This window comes from Elephantulus edwardii, unplaced genomic scaffold, assembly GCF_000299155.1.
Source record: "Elephantulus edwardii isolate Elephantulus edwardi_28Jun2011 unplaced genomic scaffold, EleEdw1.0 scaffold00236, whole genome shotgun sequence".
NCBI classification, from domain to species: Eukaryota; Metazoa; Chordata; class Mammalia; order Macroscelidea; family Macroscelididae; genus Elephantulus; species Elephantulus edwardii.
Window position 1 is genome coordinate 335906 of NW_006399986.1, and position 22565 is coordinate 358470.

The 22565-nt window shown below is 52.1% G+C and overlaps 1 protein-coding gene across 1 annotated transcript; it reads right to left on the reverse strand.

Moving 5' to 3' along the window:
- Positions 1-136: 136 nt before the first annotated feature.
- Positions 137-20218, reverse strand: PTGIR (prostaglandin I2 (prostacyclin) receptor (IP)). The gene is made up of 5 exons (XM_006898694.1): positions 19444-20218; positions 17130-17421; positions 13088-13216; positions 1499-1609; positions 137-615 (listed from the first exon to the last, which is right to left on the reverse strand). Exons 1-5 carry the CDS (start codon positions 20209-20211, stop codon positions 137-139), a joined length of 1779 nt encoding a protein of 592 aa, XP_006898756.1. The 5' UTR covers positions 20212-20218.
- Positions 20219-22565: the final 2347 nt, after the last annotated feature.

The window sequence follows — 22565 nt, forward strand, 5'->3', positions numbered from 1 at the left end:
AGATTTGTCCCAAGCTGCATGACTGCTCTTTCTCCTTCCTCCTCGGGTCTCCCCTCACGCCCCCTCATCTCTTCCTTTGGCGCTCCCCCATATCCCAAGGCCTGCCGCATTCATCAGATGAGCCCCCCCCCACCCCTTAAGGGAGCTTCCGCCCTCCTCCTGCAGCCCGGGGTGGGGGGCTCTCCTCCGTTTTGGTTTGTTCCCTTTCGTGCGTCATCTTTTGGGTGCTGGGGTGGCTGCCGGCCCTGTCCCAGGACCTCAGGGACAGCGTGGCCCTTGCCCAGGCAGAAGAGCATGCCCTGCGCTGTCGCATGGCCCCGCCCTGCGTGTCATGTGCAAAGCCTACCAGCCCCTGCCAGCCCGGGGGTGCCAGACGAGGCCCTCCGGGAGCACAGAGAAGGGGGGACCGAGGAAGCAGGGTGGATGTGATCCAGGACGGGCTCAAGGCCAGGGGTCTCAGCGGTTGAGGGGCTGCCTCAACAGGGCTGATGGCGTGGGCGGCGCCCAGACCCTTGGCCAACCCCCTCTGGAAGCACCTGCGATTGGCTCTCTGCCATGAGGTGCTGGGGGTACTGCCCTGTGGCCGTTCGGCGGCCGTGGCCTCCTCCAGCTCTTCTGTACAAACCTGGTGCTAACACATCCCTGCCGCACCCCCCACCCCACCCCGCGCCCACTCCCACCAGAAGGGGTGTGGGCCGGTTGGTGTGTGACCCCGGCTGGCTGTCCTCTGAACTTCCAACCCACTCCCCCTTTCAAACCCCTTCAAACTTTTCATTTTGTCCAAACCCATGCCGGGCAAGCCCAAGGGTGGGGAGAGGGGCGGTGAGCCGACCGAGCTCTCAAGAGAACGCACCTGCAATAAATGGTCTCGCTGGCCTGGCGCTGCCCAGCACCGCCCTCCATGCGGGCAGCCTCGCCCCAGCCAGCCGGCCCCTCCCGCTTCTCCGTGGCCACTTGGCGGCTTCGTCACCTCTGTGCTGTCTCTCGTGCCCTCCCCGCCTGCCCACCTGCCTGCTCCCACCCCCAGCGGAGAGCATGATCCGTGACCTTGCTTCTGACTCTGGCCTCTGGGACAAGTAAGTCATGTGGCAGTTCAGTCGTCTGGGTTTTCTTTATTGTTTGGGTTGGTTTTTCTGTTTGTTTTTTTACTTTCCCCTTTATTTCTGCTCTTTTCATCGGACCCGCTCCCTGCTCCCCGACCCCCACTGTCCCGGTCATTAGTGGCTTTTCCTGGGACCTGCCCAGCTTTGAGAGGCTTCCTGCCCAGCAGCCCGTGGAGGGGAGGGCGGGGCCCAGCGAGACCCAGCCAAGCGCTGAGGGCAGGGCAGGTAGGCGTGAGGCTGTGGATGTTTCCAGAATGTTTGGGTTTCGTTTTCCTTTCTCTTTTTTTTTTTTTTTTTTTTTTTAAAAAACAAAACAAAACCGGGCAATATTGTGTTCAGTTCAAGCTGTGAAGAAAAATATATATCAATGTTTTCCAATAAAATACAGTGACTACCTGACTTGGCTTCGTCCCCGTTGTGTCCTGCTGGAGCCAGCTCCCTGCGGCTGGGACCCACCCACCGGGGACAGGGACAGGACCTGGCTTCCACGCTCGGCTTCGTCCACACTGAGGGCAGGAGGCTTCCTGTCAACCAGTGCTCGTGGCGCTTCAAACCCACCAGCTGCTCCACAGAAGAAAGATAAGGCAGCTGGGCTCAGTTAAGATGCACACACGGCTTCAGAAACTAGTAGAACCCAAACCTCCCTCTCCTGTAGGGTGGCTGGCAGTCGGATGCAGCGAGATAGATTTTGCTTTGAGGATGTGGACACAGGGACTCTTGGGGGCACTTGGCCCAGACACATGAGAAAAGGCCAGCCAGGCCCAGTCAGGAGGGGGCAGCACTGAGCTAAGAGCTGAAGGCTGGGCCGGTACAGGGTGTGTCCCCAAGCCAAGAAGAGTAACTGTCAGAGCCTTGTGGCAGGATGAGGCTGAGGCCAGGAGGAAATCGGGGCAGGTCATCCGGGGTGACACTTTAAGGAATGGGGTGGCATGCACTGGTTTGGTGTCATTAAACCCACGGTCAGCTGCAATTCATGTTGTTGTTTAGTGCCGTCGAGTCGTAGGCGACTCATAGCGACCCTATGAACGAACGGCCTGAGCACTGTTCGTACATAGAGTTTCCGGAGACAAGCCATTTCGGAAGTGGATGCCGCTCCTGCTTCCAGGCTTGATTTAGTCGGGAAGCTTCAGCCAACACCGTCCACCATGGGTATCCATTACCACGATTGGCACATCACTGTCACAGGCTTCAGCATCACAGCAACCACGAGTTACCTCTGTACAGCAACGCACAGACCAGTGCTACACCACCTAGAGGAATGTTTGACTGGAAAACAATTTGAATTCAGATGTTGTTATGTGCCGTCGAGTCGTTTGCGACTCATAGCGACCCTATGCACAACAGCCCTAAACCCTGCTCTATCCTGCGCCAACCGCACTGCCTCTGACACACCCATCCCGATTACCCCAGTCACCGAATCAATCCATCTCATAGAGGGTCTTCCCTTCCTGCGCTGTCCCTCCACCCTCCCAAGCATGATGTCCCTCTCCAAGGACCCGTCCCTCCTGGTAACATGTTCAAAGTATGTCAGACGAAGCCCCAGAATCCTTGCCTCCAAGGAGTAGCTTGGTTTAATCCTCTCCAAGATGAATCTGTTTGTTTTCCTGGCAGTCCATGGTACATTCAGTACCCTTCTCCAGCACCACAGCTCAAAAGCATCCACTCTCCTTCTGTCCTCCCTAGTCATTGTCCAACTCTCTGATGCATAACAAGCGATTGCAAAGACCATGGCCTGTATCAGGTACACCTTAGTCTCCAGAGAGACACTGTTGCTCTTGAGTACTTTAGAGAGGTCCCTAACAGCAGACTTTACCCATCGCGATACGCTTTTTGATTTCCTGACTGCTGGTGCCAAGAGTGTTGACTGTGGAGCTGAGCAAACTGAAGCTGTGAACAATCTCAATCTCTTCGCCATCCATCCTGATGCTGCCAATTGGTCCAGTGGTGAGAATCTTTGTCTTCTTGACATTGAGCCTCTAATAGATCTTCCACCAATCCTGATGCCACAATTCTCCGATAGTGACCCTAAAACCAGAACACTTGGTGCCACCACATCTAACATAATAGCCATGAGGACAGAGTAGGACCATCCCACAGGCTTGCCACGGCTGCCTGGAAAGTGGAAGACCCTCAGCGACACAGATTGGCGCAGTAACCGTGACGATAGCACGGGACAAGCAGAAGCCGGCGGCCACCTCGCTCTCCAGTGAAGCAGCGCCGGGGGTTGGATTTGAGCCACTAACCTTTTGATTAGCAACAGAACATTTTAAGCACCGCACGTCCCCAGCCACTGTGCAGGACAAAGTAGAACCGGCCCGTAGCTTGTCTAAGGCTACAGTCCTTACAAGAGGGAATGTTGCATGGATCTGCTGCAAAGATGGGAACCTCTGACATTTGGGTTAGCAGCCCTGGGTTTAATCACCGCGGTACCGGACCTTTTAGGTATCACCCTGAACGTGCCAAGTGACTGGGCGCGCTCAAACTCACTACTGTCAAGTGAGAACAGACTCCTTCATTCCTGACCCTCCAGCTAGCTTGCTGAGGCTGTAAACCACGCTGGAGGCAGCTGCCCTTCTTTGAGCTGCTGGTGGGTCCAAACTGCCTTGGGGGTTAGCAGTTCAACTTCCTTGCAGACTATGCCACAAACAGATGGGCATGAGAAAACAGGCCAGGGACCGAGCTCCCCTGCCATGAACTCCCACAGGAAACAGACCGGGACAGAGCGAGAGGTGCTCAGGACCATTTGAAACAAACCCTCCCCTCAAAGCTATTTTGAGCGACAGTAGCAGCCTCGTTAACTTCCGAGTGGCGAGTGGAGACTTGGGGGGAAGAAGACATCTCGACCCGTGATGCTGTCACAGGATGTGTCCGATTCCTCTGGGAGAGATGTTTCCAAACTATAGGTTCCTCCCCGCTTCCCTCTGCTCCACAGCCCTGCAGCCCCCTTCAGCGTGGAGAGAGATTCTCTTCAGAGCCTTTTCGTCACCACCCTACCCCCGTCATTTAGTATTTGGTGGAAGGGCCAGGGCTGCCCGGCCACCCTGTGTCCCAGCTCCAGCACCATCAGACTAGGGTGGTCACTTCCCACCTCTGGACCTCAGTGTTCCTGCCTGTGACCTCCCTGCCCACTGCCAGCAGGCCTGTGCTGACCCACCGACTTTAGAAAACCAAGGAAAAGTGCGCCTTCAGGTTTCCAAGGAGCCCTGGTGACTTGGTCGTAAGGAGTTGCACAGCCAACCCAAAGGCACTCGGTTCAAATCCACCAGCCGCTTCGCGGGAGAAAGATGGACAATCTCCCGTGTGATTTACTGCCTCTGAGAACCCGCGGGAGAGTCAGCTGTGAATTGGTTCTGACTCGATGGTACCAAATAACAAGAACAGGGGCTCCAAGGTTGTAATATACTCTATACAGAGGCAGAGTATCCCATCTTTCTCCTGCAGGGGGGGGCTGGTGAGTTAAAGCCACTAATCTAATTTTGCTGCCTTACTCTAACCATAGAGTTCATCTTTCAGGTCCTAATACATGCGCACATCCTCAATCTCCCTGGTGCAGCAGGCACGATGGGCTCATGGTGTGCCCTCGGTGGACTGGAGAGGCCTCGGGATCCCACCCTGGGGATTGTGGGATCCCCACACTCAATACCCTTGGTACCAGCATGCAGGAAATCACGAGACATATTGCTCTAGGAAAGGCTGCAGTCAGGGACTTCTCCAAATTACTGAGGAGCAATGATGTCAGTTTAAGGACTAAGGTGTACCTGCCTGAGCCCATGGTCTTTCTAATTACTTGCTGTGCATTTGAGAGCTGGGCAATGAATAAGAATGACAGAAGAATTGATGCTTGGCGAGCTCTGGCAGCCTAGTGGCAAGAAGCTGTCCTGCAATCCCAGAGATGCGTGGTTTCAAGTCCACCAGATGCTCTGCTGGAGAAGGAGGAACAGTCTCCTCCTGTACCAGTCAGACCTGATTTGACGGTACACACACACACATACATTTTTTAGAAATTTATTATTTTTGTTTGTGTGTACTGTCAAATTGGATCTGACAGGTACAGGAGGAGATTGCCCCTCCTTCTCCAGCAGAGCATCTGGTGGATTTGAACCGCGTACCTCTGAGATTGCAGTGCAGCATCTTGCCACTAGGCCACCAGAGCTCCCTTACAAATAATTTTTTTTAAAAAAGAACTGATGCCTGTGAGCTGTGGTGGTGGAGAATTGTCCTGAACATCCCATGGACTGCCAAAATAACAAATATATCTTGGAGAAAGTGCAACCAGAGTGCTCCTTGGAGGCAAAGATGATAAAGCTTCATCTTACATAATTCAGGCATGTTGCTAGAAGAGGCTATTCATTGAAGAGGGTCATGATGCTTGGAAAAGTGGAGGGTCGGCAAAGGAGTGGAAGACCCTCACCCAGGTAGATTGACATGGTGACTGCCACAATGGGTTCTAATGTGTCAGGAATCGTGGACAGGACAGTGTTCGGATCTGTTGTTCATAGGGTTGCTATTGGTCATACTCGATAATACCTAATAACAACAACAAGTGGGCTGGTTGCTATTATTCTCCACCTGGCAAGCTAGGACCCCTAGTTATGAAGACGTTAGTTAGCTGCTCACCCAAAGGTCAGTGATTCAAACCCAGTAGCCACTCCACAGGAAGAAGACAAGACCATCTGCTGTGAAGAGTCGATGCTTGGCAAACTAGGAAAATTAGATAAAGGAGATAAAGCCATTACTGCTGGGCTGAAAAATGAAGAAAGTGGTGGAGCTGGACTTAGATGTGACCCCTAAAAGTGTGTGTTCTCAGCTGCTGGGCCATAGCATTGTCACTTTGAGCCATTGAAGTAGTCAATCTTCCAAGAACTCTTCCAAAGATCTAAAGAGCAAGGTTGCTAGTTTAAAGACTAAGGTGTGTCTGATATAAGCCATGGTAATTTCAGAGTGTTCCTCAGAGGTAAGGAAGGCTGAAACTTTTTCTCACTTACTTTGGGCATGTTTTCAGGAACGAAATGAAGACTCAAGAAAAATGGATCAACACAGTGACTATGGCTTGAGCACGACCAATTGTGAGGATGGCACAGGATAGGGCAAGGTTCAGCTCTGTTGTTCACAGGGTCATGACGAGTAGGGGTTGACTTGATGGTACCTAACAAGAAGTCAGATTAATAAAACCCACGGACTGCAGCCTTCAGTATGGAATGGGGCTCAATATCAAGAAGACAAAGATTCTCACCACTGGACCAATTGGCAGCATCAGGATGAAGAGATTGAGATTGTTAACAACTTTAGTCTGCTTGGCTCCACGGTCAGCACTCTTGGCACCAGTAGTCAGGAAATCAAAAGACATATTGCGATGGGGAAAGTCTGCTATTAGGGACCTCTCCAGGGTACTGAAGAGCAATGGTCTCTCTGGAGACTAAGGTGGGTCTGATACACGCTACAGTCTTTGCAATCAGTTGTTACGCATCAGAGAGTTGGACAATGACTAGGGAGGATAGAAGGAGAATTGATGCCTTTGAGCTGTGGTGCTGGAGAAGAGTATTGATGTACCATGGACTGCCAAGAAAACAAACAGATTCATCCTTAAGAGGGTTAAGCCAGGCTGCTCCTTGGAAGCAAGGATTCTGGGGCTTCATCTGACATACTTTGGACATGTTGTAAGGAGGTACAAGTCCTTGGAGAGGGACATCATTCTTGGGAGGGTGGAGGGGCGGTGCAAAAGGGGAAGACCCTCTATGAGGTGGATTGATTCAGCGGCTGGGGTAATCGGGATGGATGTGTCAGAGTCAGTGCGATTGGCACAGGACAGAGCAGGGTTTAGGGCTGTTGTACATAGGGTCACTATGAGTCGCAAGCAACTCAACGACCCAGAACAACAACAACAACAACAACAGCAACCCAATCAATCCTCTTAGCAATCCTGTAGGACAGAATAGAACTGCCTCATAGAGTTTCCAAAGCTCTACCTCTGTACAGAAAGAGATTGCCTGCAATAATGAATGAACTTTAAGATAATTTTTAAAAATTTATTTATTTATTCTTTTTATGTGTGTACCATCAAATTGGATCTGACTGGTACAGGAGGCGATTGTTCCTCCTTCTTCAGCAGAGCATCTGGTGGATTCGAACCGCGCACCTCTGGGATTGCAGTGCAGTTTCCTGCCACTAGGCCACCAGAGCTCGCCATGAATGAACTTTTTAAAAGAGAAAAGCAAGCAGGGGGTGGGGAGGATAGAAAGGAAAATGTGTAACAATGAATGAATGGAAACCCAAATTTTCTGTACACTTCCGTTAAAATCACAATTTAAAAAGATTATCTTTCACCCAGGGGCAGCTGGTGGGTTTGAACCACTGACTTTCAGTTAGTGGCTCAATGCTTAATCCACAGTACCACCAGTGCAGCCCTGTTTTATAGAGTGCCGTCCTTGAGTAGCACAAGCGATTAACTGGCTCAGCTACTATCTGATAGGCTAGAAGTTTGAGTCCACGCAGTGGTGCCGCAGAAGAAAGGCCTGGCAAATCCACGTCCCAAAACACTCAGCCTTCAAACACCTTGCAGCGCAGACCCCTGAGACTCGAGCAGTCACCATGAGTTGAAGTCAACCTTTTTTGTTCATTTGTTTTCCCTGATTGGGGTTTGGGGTACACAAGGAGTGGGTAGTCGCCGTGAGAGAAGGTCAATGGTGGTGCAGGCTCAAGCTAGATTGTGAGCTTGAAAAGGAAAAAAAAAAAGAACCGAGACTCCGAGTGGCAGTGTTTGTAGCGTCACCCACACTTCTCGGAAGAGAGGGGCCCCCAGATGGTCTTGCTGCCGGGAGCCCGGGCTTTTAACCACTGCATCGCTGCCTGTCACTCTCCTCTCCCGTGGGCCCTGGGTTCTGAGAGACTTTTACTCGCAGACAGGCAGCCCTATTAAATAATCATGACTTCCCTTCCCATCCTTTATTAATCAAAGATGCAGGGAAGGCCGTCTGAGCAGGCAGGCAGGCGCTGAGCAGAGCGAACCCAACGCAGCGCAGGTGTGACGCCTCTGCGCACTCGCCACGCTTCGGGGTGACACGTGGGGACATTCCCACCCCCAGACCGGAGATCCCCCCAGAGCCAGGACTTGGACGTCTCCTAAATGTCATTCCTCGTATGGCCAGGTGGTGGGGCAATGCTACAGAAGGCCCTGAGCGCGGCCAGCAGTGAACGGTGTTTTTGTGTGAGTGTGAATGTGAGTGGTTAAGCTGCCTTGGAGGAAGACAGACCTGTCCCTAAGTGTCATTTCCTGGCCCTGCACCGCTGATAAGGGCAAAAGCTGCCCATATGTTCTCACAAAGTATCTTAAACTGCTTCCAGTCATCAATAGATTTATTACGTGGTTGTTAGTACTGCCCCAAACAGGGCCAAGCTTGTCTCTGTCTCCACTGCGATCCCAGCAGGGCACAGAAAAGGCTACAGAGAATGTCTAGTAAACTAACAAATGAAGACGTTGATATTAAGGAGACAGTGATGCTTCAAGTAGTAGAACTCCCCCCTTCTTTGCAAGAGACCTGGGATCAATCCCCGGCCAGTACACCTCACAGTGGACCCCGCCTCTCCCTCTGTGGTGTGTTACCATGATGTTTGTATGAGTTTTAGCAGACCAGCCAAAGTAAGACAGACGAGGAAGCTCAACCCACAAAACCCCACTTTTCTTGGCACAAGTCTCGATTGTACGGAGATAGCTTTTTGCTCCACCATGTACAAGGTTGCCACACACTGGAAGCTGATTCAAAAAGAAGTGTAAATACCACAGTTGGAACTCTAAGCAACACGGAAACCCTCTTACCTTGGTTCACTTTCTTTTAAACCTCAAGTTTCTGCTCAGCTGTCCTCTCCTCCAGGCAGCCCTCCCTGATATACTTCTGGCTTCCGGCCCCAGCCTTGCCCACTGGTGCTTTTCTCACTCGCCTGTGACCCATGTGGGCCTGGGCCAGGGTATCTCTGTTACCACAGTGCCCCCAGCCTCACTGCACGAAGATCCCACAATACAATAAATTCCTAGTGAGTTGAGGAAATGTCTAAGTTGTGTCATGCTGCAGCAAGTGCTGCAAACGGAGGTGCATCGGGGCTACAGAGATGGTGGTGGAAAAAGTGAGAAGGAGAAGAGGAGGCGGGACTTCAGAGGGCAAGCTGATTTCTGACAGATGGAGAAGGGGAAACGATTTGTTCCAGGAAGCAGGGACTCCGAACCCACAAGGTCACAGAGAAAGCCACAGGGACACTGGGTGTTCATCAGACGAGGCCTGGGTTCTGAGGCTTGGCACTGCCAGGCCAACCAGGTTGTGAAGGCTTGGACATGAGGCCAAAGAGTGTGGCCCTTCTGTTCCAGTCAGCGCAGCGCCAGGGTGGGGGCTCGTGGGGGCTGGTGAGCAGGCCACCGACTAGGAGAAAATGGAAAAGCCAAGTTCCTTGGGATCCGTTACAACTCACGAGCACCCCAGCTACGACGGAGGAGAACTGTGCTCCATGGAGTTGTCAACGGCTGGGAGGTTCTCCTAAGAGGCCCTGGTGGCACAGTGAATAAGCACTCAACCGCTACTGAAAAGTCCAAGGTTGGAACCCATAGGATCATTGGCAGTTAACCACTGCACCACCAGGGCTCTTCCGGTAGAGCTCAGAGCCTCCGAAACCCCCATGAGGGCAAGTCTTCTCTGGTCTGTAGGTTGAATGTCAGTAGAAAGCAGCTGGAAGGCAATGGGCTTGGTCGGGGGTTTTTTAGGTAGTTTTTTTGGAAATGTCATTGTGATTTTAGTGAAAGTTTACAAAGAGATTGGTTTTCGTTCATCCCTGCATACATAGATTCCTCTCCCTCCTCCTTCCCCAATTCACTTTGTGATTTTTGTCCGGTCCCACATTGTTAACCATCATAATGTCTAATCGTCCGTGCCTCTCAGGCTGTCCTTCCTTCACCTAGTCCAGCACAGTGCTTGATATCCACCCATTATTTTCCTGTTCTCGACACCCCCTCACCCCATTCTCCATTCTGTTGTTACAACAGTGGTCTTAAGCAGTATTTCAGCAACCTTGCTTGCTGAAAGCGAGGAGTACTTCAAATGCTTGCTGCAGAAGATCAAAGACTTCAGTAGGGACTGCATCTCAACATCAAGAAGACAAAAATCCTCGCCACTGGATTGACAGGCAACATCAAGAAGACAGAGGGAGAAAAGACTGAAACTGTCAATGATTTCTTCTTGGATCCACAATCAACATCCTTGGCAGTCAGGAGCCCAGGAGATGTGTTGCCTTGAGTAAGTCTGCCGTTAGGGACCTCTTCAAAGTACTGAGAAACAATGATGTTATTGTATTATTTTTACGTGTAAAGTCAAATCAGATCTGACTGGTACAGGAGGAGATTGCTCCCTCCTTCTCCAGCAGAGCATCTGGTGGATTTGAACCATGTACCTCTGGGATTGGAAACAATGATGTTAGTTTGAAGCCTAAGCTATGCCTGATTGAGGCCGTGGTCAATTCAGTCACTTTCTGTGTCTCTGAAGGCTGGACAATGAATGAGAATGACAGAAGAATAATTGATGCCTTTGAATTGTGTTGTTGGAGAAGTGTATTGAATATCCCATGTACTGGCAACAGAACATACAAATATGTCTTGGAGAAAATGCAGCCAGAGTGCTCCTCCTTGGATGCAAGAATGACCTAGCTTTGTCTCAAATACTTTGGGCATGTTGTTAGGAGAGGTTATTGCTTGGAAAGGGACTTCATGCTTGGGAAGGCAGAGGGTCAGTAAAAGAAGAGAAGACCCTCAATGAGATGAATTGACAGTAACGAGTGCAGCAGTGGGCTCAACTGTGTCAGAGATGATGAAGATGGCCCAGGATAGGGCAGGATTCAGATCTGTTGTTCATAGAGTCACTATGAGTCATACTCAACCCCACAGCACTTAACAACATGCAGTATTTGTCCTTCTGTGACTGAGCTATTTCGCTCAGTGTAATGTTTTCCAGACTCATCCATGTGGTATAGTGTTTCATAAGTTCACTGTTTGTCAGTGCTGTGTAATACTCCATTGTGTAGACATACCACAGTATCTTTAACCATGTGTTTGTTGATGGCCGCCTGGACTACTTCAATCTCTTTCCCATTGTGAATAATACTGCGGTAAGAATGGGTGTGCATGTGGGTCTTTCGTCTGGTTTTTGGGGTGACCTCTCAAAACTAGTGCACCAGGCTTTTCTTCCAAGGCACCTCTAAGTAGCTTTGAACGTTGATTAACAAGTGAGTTCAGGAGCTCTTCCAGCTAGAAGGGGACTCAGATTATCTTCGAACCATGGCAGGATTGGGTGGAGATTTTGAGACACATTATCTTTTCATCTCTCTCCCCCTTTCTTGTTTTCTTTCTGTGTAGACATCACCCCACGATTTCCAAAACTTCATCACCCCAAACAGAGATCCCATACCCATTTAAGCATTCCCTGTTCTCCTGTAACCTTTAATCCACTTCCTATCTCTACGCTCCAGCCTATTCTAGATCTTTCATAAAGCAGACTTGGTGGTGCATCTGTTATCCGAGAGGTCAGGAATCTGAACCCACCAATCGCTCTTAGGGATAAAAGATCTGCTCCCATAAAGATTATCACTTAGGAGATCAGAGTGGACAGCTCTTCTCTGTTCAGGAGTTGGAATCAACAGCCCCCAGCAACACATCTTTCCTGGGTGGGTGTAGGAAGCCATCCTGAGTAGAGCTTAGCTTTGCTGCAGATAACACTTCTGACATGCAGCCCTACCCAGTCCATCTCTGGTTACGCCTACCCCTTTACCTGTAAATCAACACCTTGGCGCATGCCCCTCCCTCTCTATTGTAAACTGATAGCCTAGGGCTGGGTTCTCTGGCCATCCGGGCTACTCTGCTGCCTATTTATTGCAGAATTCATCGAATAAACTTTGAGGCTTGATCAGAGAACTTTGACTTGCCTCATCTCTCGTGTCCCTGTCCCTCTCCCCTTCTCAATCCGCACAGATCCCGCTCTAGAGCACGTGTGAACCCGCAGGTCGGTTTCAGGTGGGGGACCATGAGAAATTAATGAATGCCTCTTGGTCTGTCCTTGATTCTGTTTTTTCCACACTAAGATTCTTATTCTTAAATTTATATGGTACAACATTGCTGTGTCAAGAGTCCAGTAAAACTCGCTAAAGGCTAATCCTCTCTCTCTCTCTCTTTTTTTTTTCTTCCTTCAGTATTTCAAGGTTTAATTGTTTAATTGGTTTAATTGTTTTAAAATCCTCCTAGGATAGGCCAAGATGTCAACCTGAGTCGGTATGCGTTGGGGTCAACTCAATGGCAACTCACAATAACAAAAACAACAAATTTACCCTTTTAACAGCTTGAAAGTTGTGTGCTCAGAGGCCTTCACAATATCCCCAGTGTTCTGCACCCATCACCACCTTCTTGTTCCAGATCATTTTAATCACCCCCAAAAGAAGACTGTGCCTTTTAGGCTGCTGTGCGAATCTGTGTTTGAATCTCACAGACACCCGTTTAACGGCATCTGAAATATGATGACTGGAAAAAATAAAATACCAGGAGGGGGGGAAAAAGCACTGCTTGGTTTTCAACCCACGTTTGCCCAGATAACAAAATACAACAATTACAATGACAACAGGACAATAACAGTAGCACTTATTGAGGACTTGCCCCTGTGCGGAGAAGGAGCTCTGGTGGCACAGTGGGTTAGAAGTTGGGCTGCTAACCCAAAGGTCGACAGTTCAAGCCCCACCCACTGTTCAATGGACAATCTCTTCCCATGAAGATTTACAGCCTCAGAAACACAAGAGAGGTGCCACCATGTGTCAGAATTCACTCTTTGAGACAGGGGATGGGGGATTTTCTTGTTTTTTAGTTTCTTGTGCTAAATTACTGTTTAGGGAGATTCAGAGACCTCTCAAAACAACCCTACGGGTTAAGTCCTAGATTATTATCACCACCGTTCTACAAAAATGAAAACCGAGCTGCAGAGAAGGCGAGCCTAGGCCGATGGGCAGATAAGCCTGCTGCAGCTCCTCGCTGTGTGGGACCAGGGCCAGGTGGCTGCCCTCTCTGAACTTGGCTGAGAACAGCAGTGCCTGCTGGGCTGCTGAGGGAGAGCCGCCACCTGACATTGGGGTCCCTGAGCCTCATCTGCCCTTATCTTTAGAGGAGGGGCACACAGGGGCAGGTGCCTGGTCGGAACCCACAGAATGGGCAGGCATGTGGGAGTGCTTCCCTGCTCCCCGGGATGGCCTCCTGAGGGCGGGCCAATGCACTTTCTTGCTTTTGCCTGTTCTCTCACACTCACAGGCCCTGCCTCCAGCCCTCTCTGAGTGCAGTGATGACAATTAGAAACAAGGAGGGGTAGAAAGCAGAAAATTAGCCCAGTGGCAGCCATGCCACCAGGCTTTGTCCCCAACATACCTGGAGTGTCAGTGCCTGAGATGGTTAAGTGCCCACTTGGCTGGGCCATGATTCTCTGGTTTGGCAGTGATGTAATGACATCATCACCTCCATGGTGAGATCTGCGGTGAGCAACCAATCAGTTGACAGGGAATGCATTCCTTGGGGGTGTGGCATGCAGTATGTATGTGTATATGTATATGTATATGTATATGTATATGTATATGTATATGTATATGTATATGTATATATACACACACATACATACATTCTGGAAAAGCTCTCTAGCCCTTTGCTCCCTCCAGATCCTGCATCTGGCTCTCAGGATCTGACCTCCAGTCTTTGGGACTTGAGCCAGTGGTCTGTTGTATTTCTGACTGATCTTGAGATTCATCAGCCTCTGCAGCCTGTAAGCAAGCAGCCTGCTGTTGACCCCCAATCTTGGGGTCAACAACCCAAGAGGAACAAGAGTCTGGAGAAGCCTCCAACCTGACTTCTGACTTGGACTTTCTCAGCCTGTATAATACCTTGATAACTCTAAAATATAACTATAGATAACTATATAGATAAATATATATAACTATATATATAATATATATATCTATATATAACTATATATATAACGATATATATATAACGATATATATATACACACACACACATACATAGGATGTATAGGATGTGTCCTGTCTCTATACCTTTTCAACCTATATGCAGATCATCCAGGACGCTGGGCTGTATGAAGAGAAGTGTGGTATCAGGATTAGTGGAAGATTCATCAACAATCTGCATTATGCAGATGACACAACCCTGTTTGCTGAAACTGAGGAGGACCTAAAGTGCTTGCTGCAGAAGGGCAAGGACTGCAGCTTTCAATATGGATTGAGGCTCAATATCAAGAAGACAAAGATTCTCACCACTGGGCCAATTGGCAGCATCAGGATGGATGGTGAAGCGATTGAGATTGTTAACAGCTTTATTAAATTGAATTAAAAGACATATTGTGGTGGGAAAGGCTGCTCTTAGGGACCTCTCCAAAGTACTGAAGAGCAACAATGTCAGTCTAGAGACTAAGGTGTGCCTGATACAGGCCATGGTCTTTGCAATCACTTGCTATGCATCAGAGAGCTGTACAATGGCTAGGGATGATAGAAGGAGAATCGATGCCTTTGAGCTGTGGTGCTGGAGGAGAGTATTGAATATACCATGGATTGGTAAGAGAACAAACAACTTCGTCCTGGAGAGGGTTAAACCAGGCTGCTCCTTGGAGGCAAGAATTCTGAGGCTTCGTCTGACATACTTTGGACATGTTGCAAGGAGGGACATCATGGAGAGGGACAACATGCTTAGGAGGGTGGAGGGACAGCGCAGGAGAGAAAGACCCTCAATGAGATGGACTGACTCAATGACTGGGGTAATTGGGATGGGTGTGTCGGAGACAATAAGACTGGCACAGGATAGAGCAGGGTTTAGGGCTGTTGTACATAGGGTCGCTATGAGTCGCAGGTGACTCAATGGCACATAATAACAACAACAACACAACATTTATACAAAACCACAAGTAAGTGCATCTTGTGAGCCATTGTCTTGAGACAAATCTCTATTTATACACACAATTGCAGCAACAGGATTAATCACATCAGAGACTGAGAAAGTAGCACAGGATCAGACAGGGTTTCATTCTGCTAGATATAGGGTTCCCATGAGTCACAACTGACTTGACAGAGGCGAGCGCTAGTGGCCTAGTGGCAAGATGCTGCACTGCAATGCCAGAGGTGTGCGGTTTGAATCCACCAAAGCTCTGTTGGAGAAAGAGGGACAATCTCCTCCTGTACCAGTCAGATTCAATTTGATGGCGCACACACACACACACACACACACACACACACACACACACACATAATTTTTTTTAAAAAAATACACCTGACTTGACAGCACGTAACGTCAATATATACAAATACATGAGCTTTATCGGCTTTGCCTCTCTAGAGAACATCGCCTGAGACAGTGCCCAAGGAATACTGATTGAATGGAGGAATGCAAGTTTTGTGAGGGCGCATGGGTGGAGCCAGTTCAGTAAGGGGGACCCTAGGGACAGATTCAAGACTGTCTGTGTTGTGGGCGGTCCTTGGTGTTATATGTGAGTTGAGTCCCCTAAAAAGATGTATTGGTGTCCTAATGTCTGACATCAATGACCGTGACCTTGTTTGGAAATAGGGTCTGAGGCGATGTCACCAGGAGAAATTCTTCTGGGATAAGGTTGTACAAGAGGTCACACTGCAGGGGGATGGATCCTAATCCAGGATGAGTTATAAACCAGGAGTAGAGACAAAAAAGGGGTGACAGGAACGAGGGAGACAGCTACAGGAAGACAGAGGAGGAGAGCAGAGCGCTGCATCAGCCAAGCGGCCCCAAAGATGGCAGGGAAGCTAGAAGAGACAGGGCCAGGTCTTCCCCTGGAGCTCTCAGAGGGAGCAGGGCCCTGTGGTCACTATGGTATTGACAGCCAGTCTCTAGAACTAAGAGGAGCTACATTTGACTTGTCTTTGTGATATTTTGATCCCGGTAAATTAATAAGCTGGTCAACGCCACACCCTGGGTCATCGGTCCTCAGGGCTCTCACCTCCCTCTGCTGTCCGGTTTTCACGAGCCTGCAGGGTTTGAGGCTCTTTTCCTATCCAGCACTCTTCCCCACGATGCTTCGGTCTCCCCTGCCTTCCCTTGGGGTGCCAGGTCTGGTGACCCCCAAACCAGGGTGTCCAAGTCTGAAGGCGAGACCGGGAGCAGGGATGTGAGGCAAGGATACACTTTTAAATATCCTTGGAGCAGCAAGGGGGTGATTCTCGGGGCAGCCATCTCTGTCCGATGGGGATTCAGGGTGGGCAGCTGGGAACCTCTGAATGGATCGAAATATGAGCCATTGGAGCTGAAAGCCTGATCCCAGCAGAGCTGAGCACATAAAAAGCTACTGAGATCGCTCCCTTTCTAAATATTTAGACAGTGAGATGGATGGTGATGTGGATCAGGGCCAGCAGCTGCCCAGGCCACTAAGTTCTTTGGAGAGAATGATTCTGCGCTCCAGGATCAACTTCCCCCTCATTTGCCTTCCAGCGCCAGAGGCAACAGCCCTGGAAGAGGAGAAACAAATAGCAGCTAACAGCCCCCAGGATTTGAGAGGGCCAGGGCACCAGGGTTCAGCTCTTTGCTGACCCACCCACAACTAGCAGCAGCTGAGCCCCTGGTTTTTCTGGGTTCCTGGGAGGGGTGCAGGCAGTTAATCCAGTTAGTCTGCTAACTGAAAGATTCAGAGTGTGAGTCCTCTGAAAGTACTGCGGAGGAAAGGCCTGGCAACGGACTTCAGGGTGGGGAATCCCTGCCACTGAAAATCCCCCGGAGTACGGTTGGTTCTATGGGGACACACATGAGGGACACGAGTTAGAAACAACTGGAAGGCAGACGATGGTGGGGTAGTGGCAGTGGCTCTAGGGAGACCGGGCAGGAGATGAAGGGGCCACCGAGGTGTTAACAGAGAGAGCAGGCCCTGGAGGGTTCCACTTTGGATGGCATGTCCCTGGTGCCCCCAGATCCTTGGGTGGGAGGTGAAGGGGTGGCCTGACCGCCACTCCAGGCTGCTGGTGTGGTCCAGCTCCCCTCCTTGCCCCCCAGAGAAGGGAGGCACCTTGAGTCCTTCTTCTGCGAGTTCAGTGGGGCAAGGGGTGTCTGCAAGTTTCTGCGGGGATCTGGGGGAGCCAGGCAGCACAGCCAGAGCCGGAGGCGCTGGAAAACGGCCTTGCGGAAGAGGATGAAGACCCAGGGGTCCAGGATGGGGTTGAAGGCTGTGAAGCGGAAGGCGAGCAGGTCCCCCATCTCGCTGCTGTCCGGGGCGATGGCCTGGGTGAAGCCGCGAACCTGTAGGCGGGGTGGGGCGTCAGGAGGACAGTCCCTGCCTCCCCCCACGAACCCCCACCCCAGTGTCCCTCGGCTTGGGGTGTGACAGAAGGGGGAGGAAAGAAGATAAGGCGAATGAATACCATCCGGGCGCCCTCACCGCAGCCTGGAAGGGGCACCAGCTGTGCTTGTGGGTGACCCAGCCTTTCCACAGCTGGGGTGGTGCGTGGGCCACAGGCTTGTGACGGCTGCCAGCTCGAAACTGCTTAGTGTAATGGGCTCTGACCCCCTGGGGACGGAGAGACCTGTCCCCTAGGCTGTCTTCCCCAGGCTGTGCAGGGCAGTGGACTGCCACCTCTCCCCGAGGGGCACCCGGTGGGTGGCTAACAGCAGCGAGGAGTGCTTGACCGCTGTTGCCACCAGGGCTCCTTCCTGCCATTTCTAAACGCCCTGAAATTTCCTGCAGATTTGCAGTCTCAAGTCACGTGGTGTGAAGACCCGCTGGGGTAGCCCCAGCCCTTGGCATCTTCCACAAGAGAAACTGAGGCCCAGAATATAGGAGAGATGCTTGAGTGTCCCTCACACTAGGTGCGGACCAGGGACCAGGCTAATTAAAGCAGGAGGGCAGGGGTTGGAGTCCCTCTAGTAAAAACAGGAGTGAGGCAGGGAGTGAAGCCACAGAGACGAGGGCGGGGCTAAGATGGGGAAGCGGGGAGGGGGGGGGGAGGAGTGATCAGGTTCCGGAACAGGAAACTGGGGACCCCAGCTGTGTGTGACAGGGGACAAAGAGGTCTCATCTCTCAGCTGCAGGACTAATGCCTGCCCTTTTCCTGGAAAAACAAACAAACAAACAAACAAAAACAAAAAAACAAACAACACTTGTGGAATGAGTAGACAAGGTGGCCATGAGGAAGCGTTTGTAAGCAAGAAGCCCTGGTGGCGCAGTGGTTTGGCCCTGGACTTCAAACCCCAAAGGGTATGTGTCCAAGAGAGAAAGGTCTGACCCGATCAAGGGGACAGTTCTACTCTGTCACAAGCATTAGCTGTCGAAGTCAGTCAGCGTCCACTCCAGGGCACACAGCAAGCAGAGGGCTGCCCCAGACCTGGCCAGGTGCTTCTTCTCAAAAGGCGGATTTTATTTACAGGAGGAATCCCTGGGAGGCACAAACCCTTAAACCTGGTGAGCTGCTTCCAAAATGTTAAAGCTTTAAAAAGTGGTTCTACCCAGAGGTGTGCAGTTCAAATCCACCAGATGCTCTGCTGGAGAAGGAGGGACAATCTCCTCCTGTACCAGTCAGATCCGATTTGATGGTACACACACAAAAATAATAAACTACAACATTTATTTTAAAAAGTGGTTCTATCTGCAGCTAGGGGGCTCTCTCTGGTGGCTTCTTATTGTTATAGTCAAGTGTATCAAGTCGAGTAGCGAGTCTATCTATGAACAATAAGGCTGAACCTTGCCCTAACCTGTGTCAACCTCACAATCTCTGACACACTCAAGCCCATTGCTGCAGTCACTGTGTCAAGACACGTGGTTGAGAGTCCTTCCCTCCTTCGCCATAGCTTAGTGGTAAGGAATTGCCCGGTCAACCCAATGTGTTGGTATCCACCAGCTTCTCTGCAGGAAAGAAAGACGGGCAACCTCCTCCCACGGAATTGACTGCCTTTGAAAGCCCTCTAGAGGGTCAGCTATGAATCGAAGAGGCTCAACAATCTCTGCACATATGCGCATGTGTACACATGGGTGCGCGCCTTGGCGCTCACGCGTGCGCACACGCACACAGGTCCCAGGACTCCGAATCAAGTCCATTGCAACCACGGACAACCAACACTGTGGAAGGGGTGAGACTGATTGTGTGGGAGAGAGCCGAGGGCGTGAGGGGTAACCAGAATGAGGAGAAAGTAAATAAGAATCTTCCCCACTGCATTAGCAAGTGTTTCCCCTTCTGAGTCTCAGTTTTCCCATCTGTCAAATGGGTGCGACCGATGGGTGCACCCCTCTGCCCTCTTCCTCCCGCCCCAGCTCCAGAGGATACTCACCGTGAGTGGCAGGGAGCACACGGCCATGACGCCCGTGATAAGGGCCAGCAGGATCAGGTAGTCCACCTCGTCCTCGCTCTTGCGGGGCCCGGGCACCAGGGAGCCCAGGTGTCGCCTCTGCTGGCGGTGCATGCGGCAGAGACTGAGGGTAACGGAGCCGTTGCAGATGAAGATGGCAGCCACCAGCAAGGCCATGAGGCTGGCGTAGGCCAGGGAAAAGGCGCAGCCTCCGGGCTCGGTGGAGCGCATGCGGATGAAGCACCAGCTGCCTGGGCAATACTGCTGGTGGCGGCCCAGGCCCAGCAGGGGCAGCGCGCAAAAGAGCGCGCAGAAGGCGTAGATGGTGGGCAGCGCCAGGCGGGCGCAGCGCGGCCCGTCCAGCTGCGCGTAGAGGTAGGGGTGGCTGAGCGCCAGGCAGCGCTCCACGGCCATGGCGCACAGGATGAGCGTGGAAGCCAGGCCGAAGAAAGTCATGGCGAAGGCGAAGGCGTTGCAGAGTGCGGGGCCGCCCCGGGCCAGGCCCAGCAGCGAGCTGTTGCGCCCGTAGGCCACGAACACCGCGGGGCTCAGGAAGCACGTGCCCAGGAGGTCGGTGCCCGCCAGCCCGGTGACCAGCACCGCAAAGGCCGACGGCCGGGCCCGCCGCCGCGCCCCCAGGATGCACAGGGCCAGTCCGTTGCCCACCACGCCCGCCAGGAACATCAGGGTGCTCGTGGCCGGGCCCACGGAGCCCCGCACGTAGGTGAGGTTCTGGCAGGAGTCCGCCATCCCGGGGAGGGGCGGGGGGCTGCGTCTGCGGCCTGGACGGCGCGGATGGGGTCGATGAGTGGGGAGCCAGGGGCTGGGTGTGATGGGGGCTCCCTAGCCTGGCCACGCCTGGGCCGCTCAGATGGTCCCCGCGGGCTTTCTCCGCAGCGTGCACATGATAGCTGAGGCTCTGTCTCCGGTCTGCCTGCTCCTCTTGTCTGTCTGTCTTTCTCTCCTTTTTTCTCTCCCTCCGTCTGTCTCTCTTTGCCACTGCCCCCTCTCCAGGAGTCCCTAGTTCTTGCCTACCTCCGTCCCTAGCTCCTGTCACTGACTCTGTTCCTTCTCCTGTCCACTCTCTCTTTCCCCTTCCCCCCAGTCACCTATCCTCTCTGGGGCAACATAGCTTCCCTCCCAGCCCCTGCGCACCGCACCTCTGGTCTCTTTGCCTCCGGCTCTCCTTCCATCCTGCTCTGTCAGTGTCTCTCCCTCTCTCCCTGGCTCCCTCCCCATCTCACCCGCGCCCCAGCCTTTTCATTTCCTCTCTCGGCCCCGCCCTCACTCCCTCCCCGCCAGCTCTGTCCCCTCCCCTGCCTGGTTCCCCCCCTCACCCCAACGCCCCCTCAGCTCCCTGCCTTCATCTCTGTGGCCTCCCCTCTCTGCTACCTCTCTTGGGCTGGGTCGTCATCTTGTCCAAGCCACCTGCCACCCACCCACGCCCAGGTCCGTGCCTTCTGGGGTGGGTGACCAGCCATGCCCACTTGGAATCTGGAGCTCAGCAGAGTGAGTGCGCCCAGGATAGGACCCAGCTGACCCGCTCTGGAGCAAAGGGCCAGCCAGGCTTGGCTGTCTGGGGTGGCCTCCTGGGTCTATTCTGGGCTTAGCCCTCAGGGGATCAGGACATTACCCAGGGGTTGACAAATAACTAGGAAATTCCTCCCTGATTCACTTTTTTCCAAACCCCACTAAGAATTTTTTTTTTATTTTTCCCCTCGATGTGATGCAGTTCATTCCTTTCAGGCAGCTGGAAGAGGAGGCAGCTGAAGCCGAGGGGAGAAAGCTGGACCCTGGAGCCCTGGGCTGGATTCACACGCTCAGCCAGGCACAGTCCAGACCCCAGAGAACGAGCAGAGACTGGGACAAAGAGCAGGTCTGTTGGAGGGGGCCTTTCAGGACTGGAGACACCCAGAACCCATCATCCCCCTCTCTTCTCCTCCCCCCACTCTCTCTCCCAGGCCCCAAGCGACCTTAACTTCCAGGAATACTATTTCAGCCACTGCTCCCTGACAGGCTGTCTCTTCCCCCAAAAAAACAACACAACAAAGCATTGACATCAAGTGAATGTCAACTCACAATAACCCCATGTGTTAATGCAGTGGCCCCATGTGGTAGTGCAGAGCTGTGCTCTCTCTAGGGCTTCCTTGACTGGAACCCTCTGCATTCAGATTGCCAGGCCTTTCCTCCGCAGCACCTCCAGCCAGGTTTGAACCTCCAAACTCTAGGTTACTAGTCCAGTACAAGCGATTTCCACCCCAAGGAACTTGGGGATCACCCTTTACTCTCCCAGGAAGGCAGTTTAGGTATAGAGACCAGACCCCGAGTCTGGTGTCTGCTTGACTTGGGGGGTTTTCCCGCCTCCGTTACCTGCTTGCTAAATGATGGTGTTGGCTGAGAGCCAGAACTGATGGACCTCAGTTTCCTAATCTGTACAATGGAGTGACTTTGGCTTCAGGAGGACCGCTTTGCTACAGAGAGCGAGCATTGCTGGGACCAGGAGAGGATGCTCTGGACATCAAGGACGGCACTCACGGACTGCTGCCACTGTCCCCTCCCTCCCGGTGACCACACTCTCCTCCACCCTGGCCCCTGGCTCCCTATCACCTACATCCAGCAGACCTCTCCGGCTTCCGGCTGGGTGAGTGTCCCCGCTCTGCTGCTCCAGGGGCCTCCAGGGAGCCACAGAGCAACCACACTATCCCCGGGCCTCATGCAGACCAGGGGAAACTCAGGAAGTTCTATCATATTAATGAAGGATGACGCCACCTGGCAGGCTATGTCCTGTCTCAGCGTCAGGGGAATTGGGGGGTTGGCATAGGGGGCTCCGGTTCCTGAAGCGTACCTCCTCTCCTACTTTTTTCCTGTCCCATCAGGGCACAAGGGGAATTCATTCTGAGGATCCACTGTGACCCCCTCCATACCCAGCAGGCCCTGGGACAAACCTCATGCAGCCTCCAGACTTCAGTTTCCCTGCCACCTGTGTCTTGAAGCCCTTACATCTGTGATATCCACTCTGATCACCCACCTCAGGGGCAGGTGAGGTGCAGTGGCTGGAATTTACTTCAGAGCTAAGGGTCCCTGAGGTCCATAACAACGCTGGA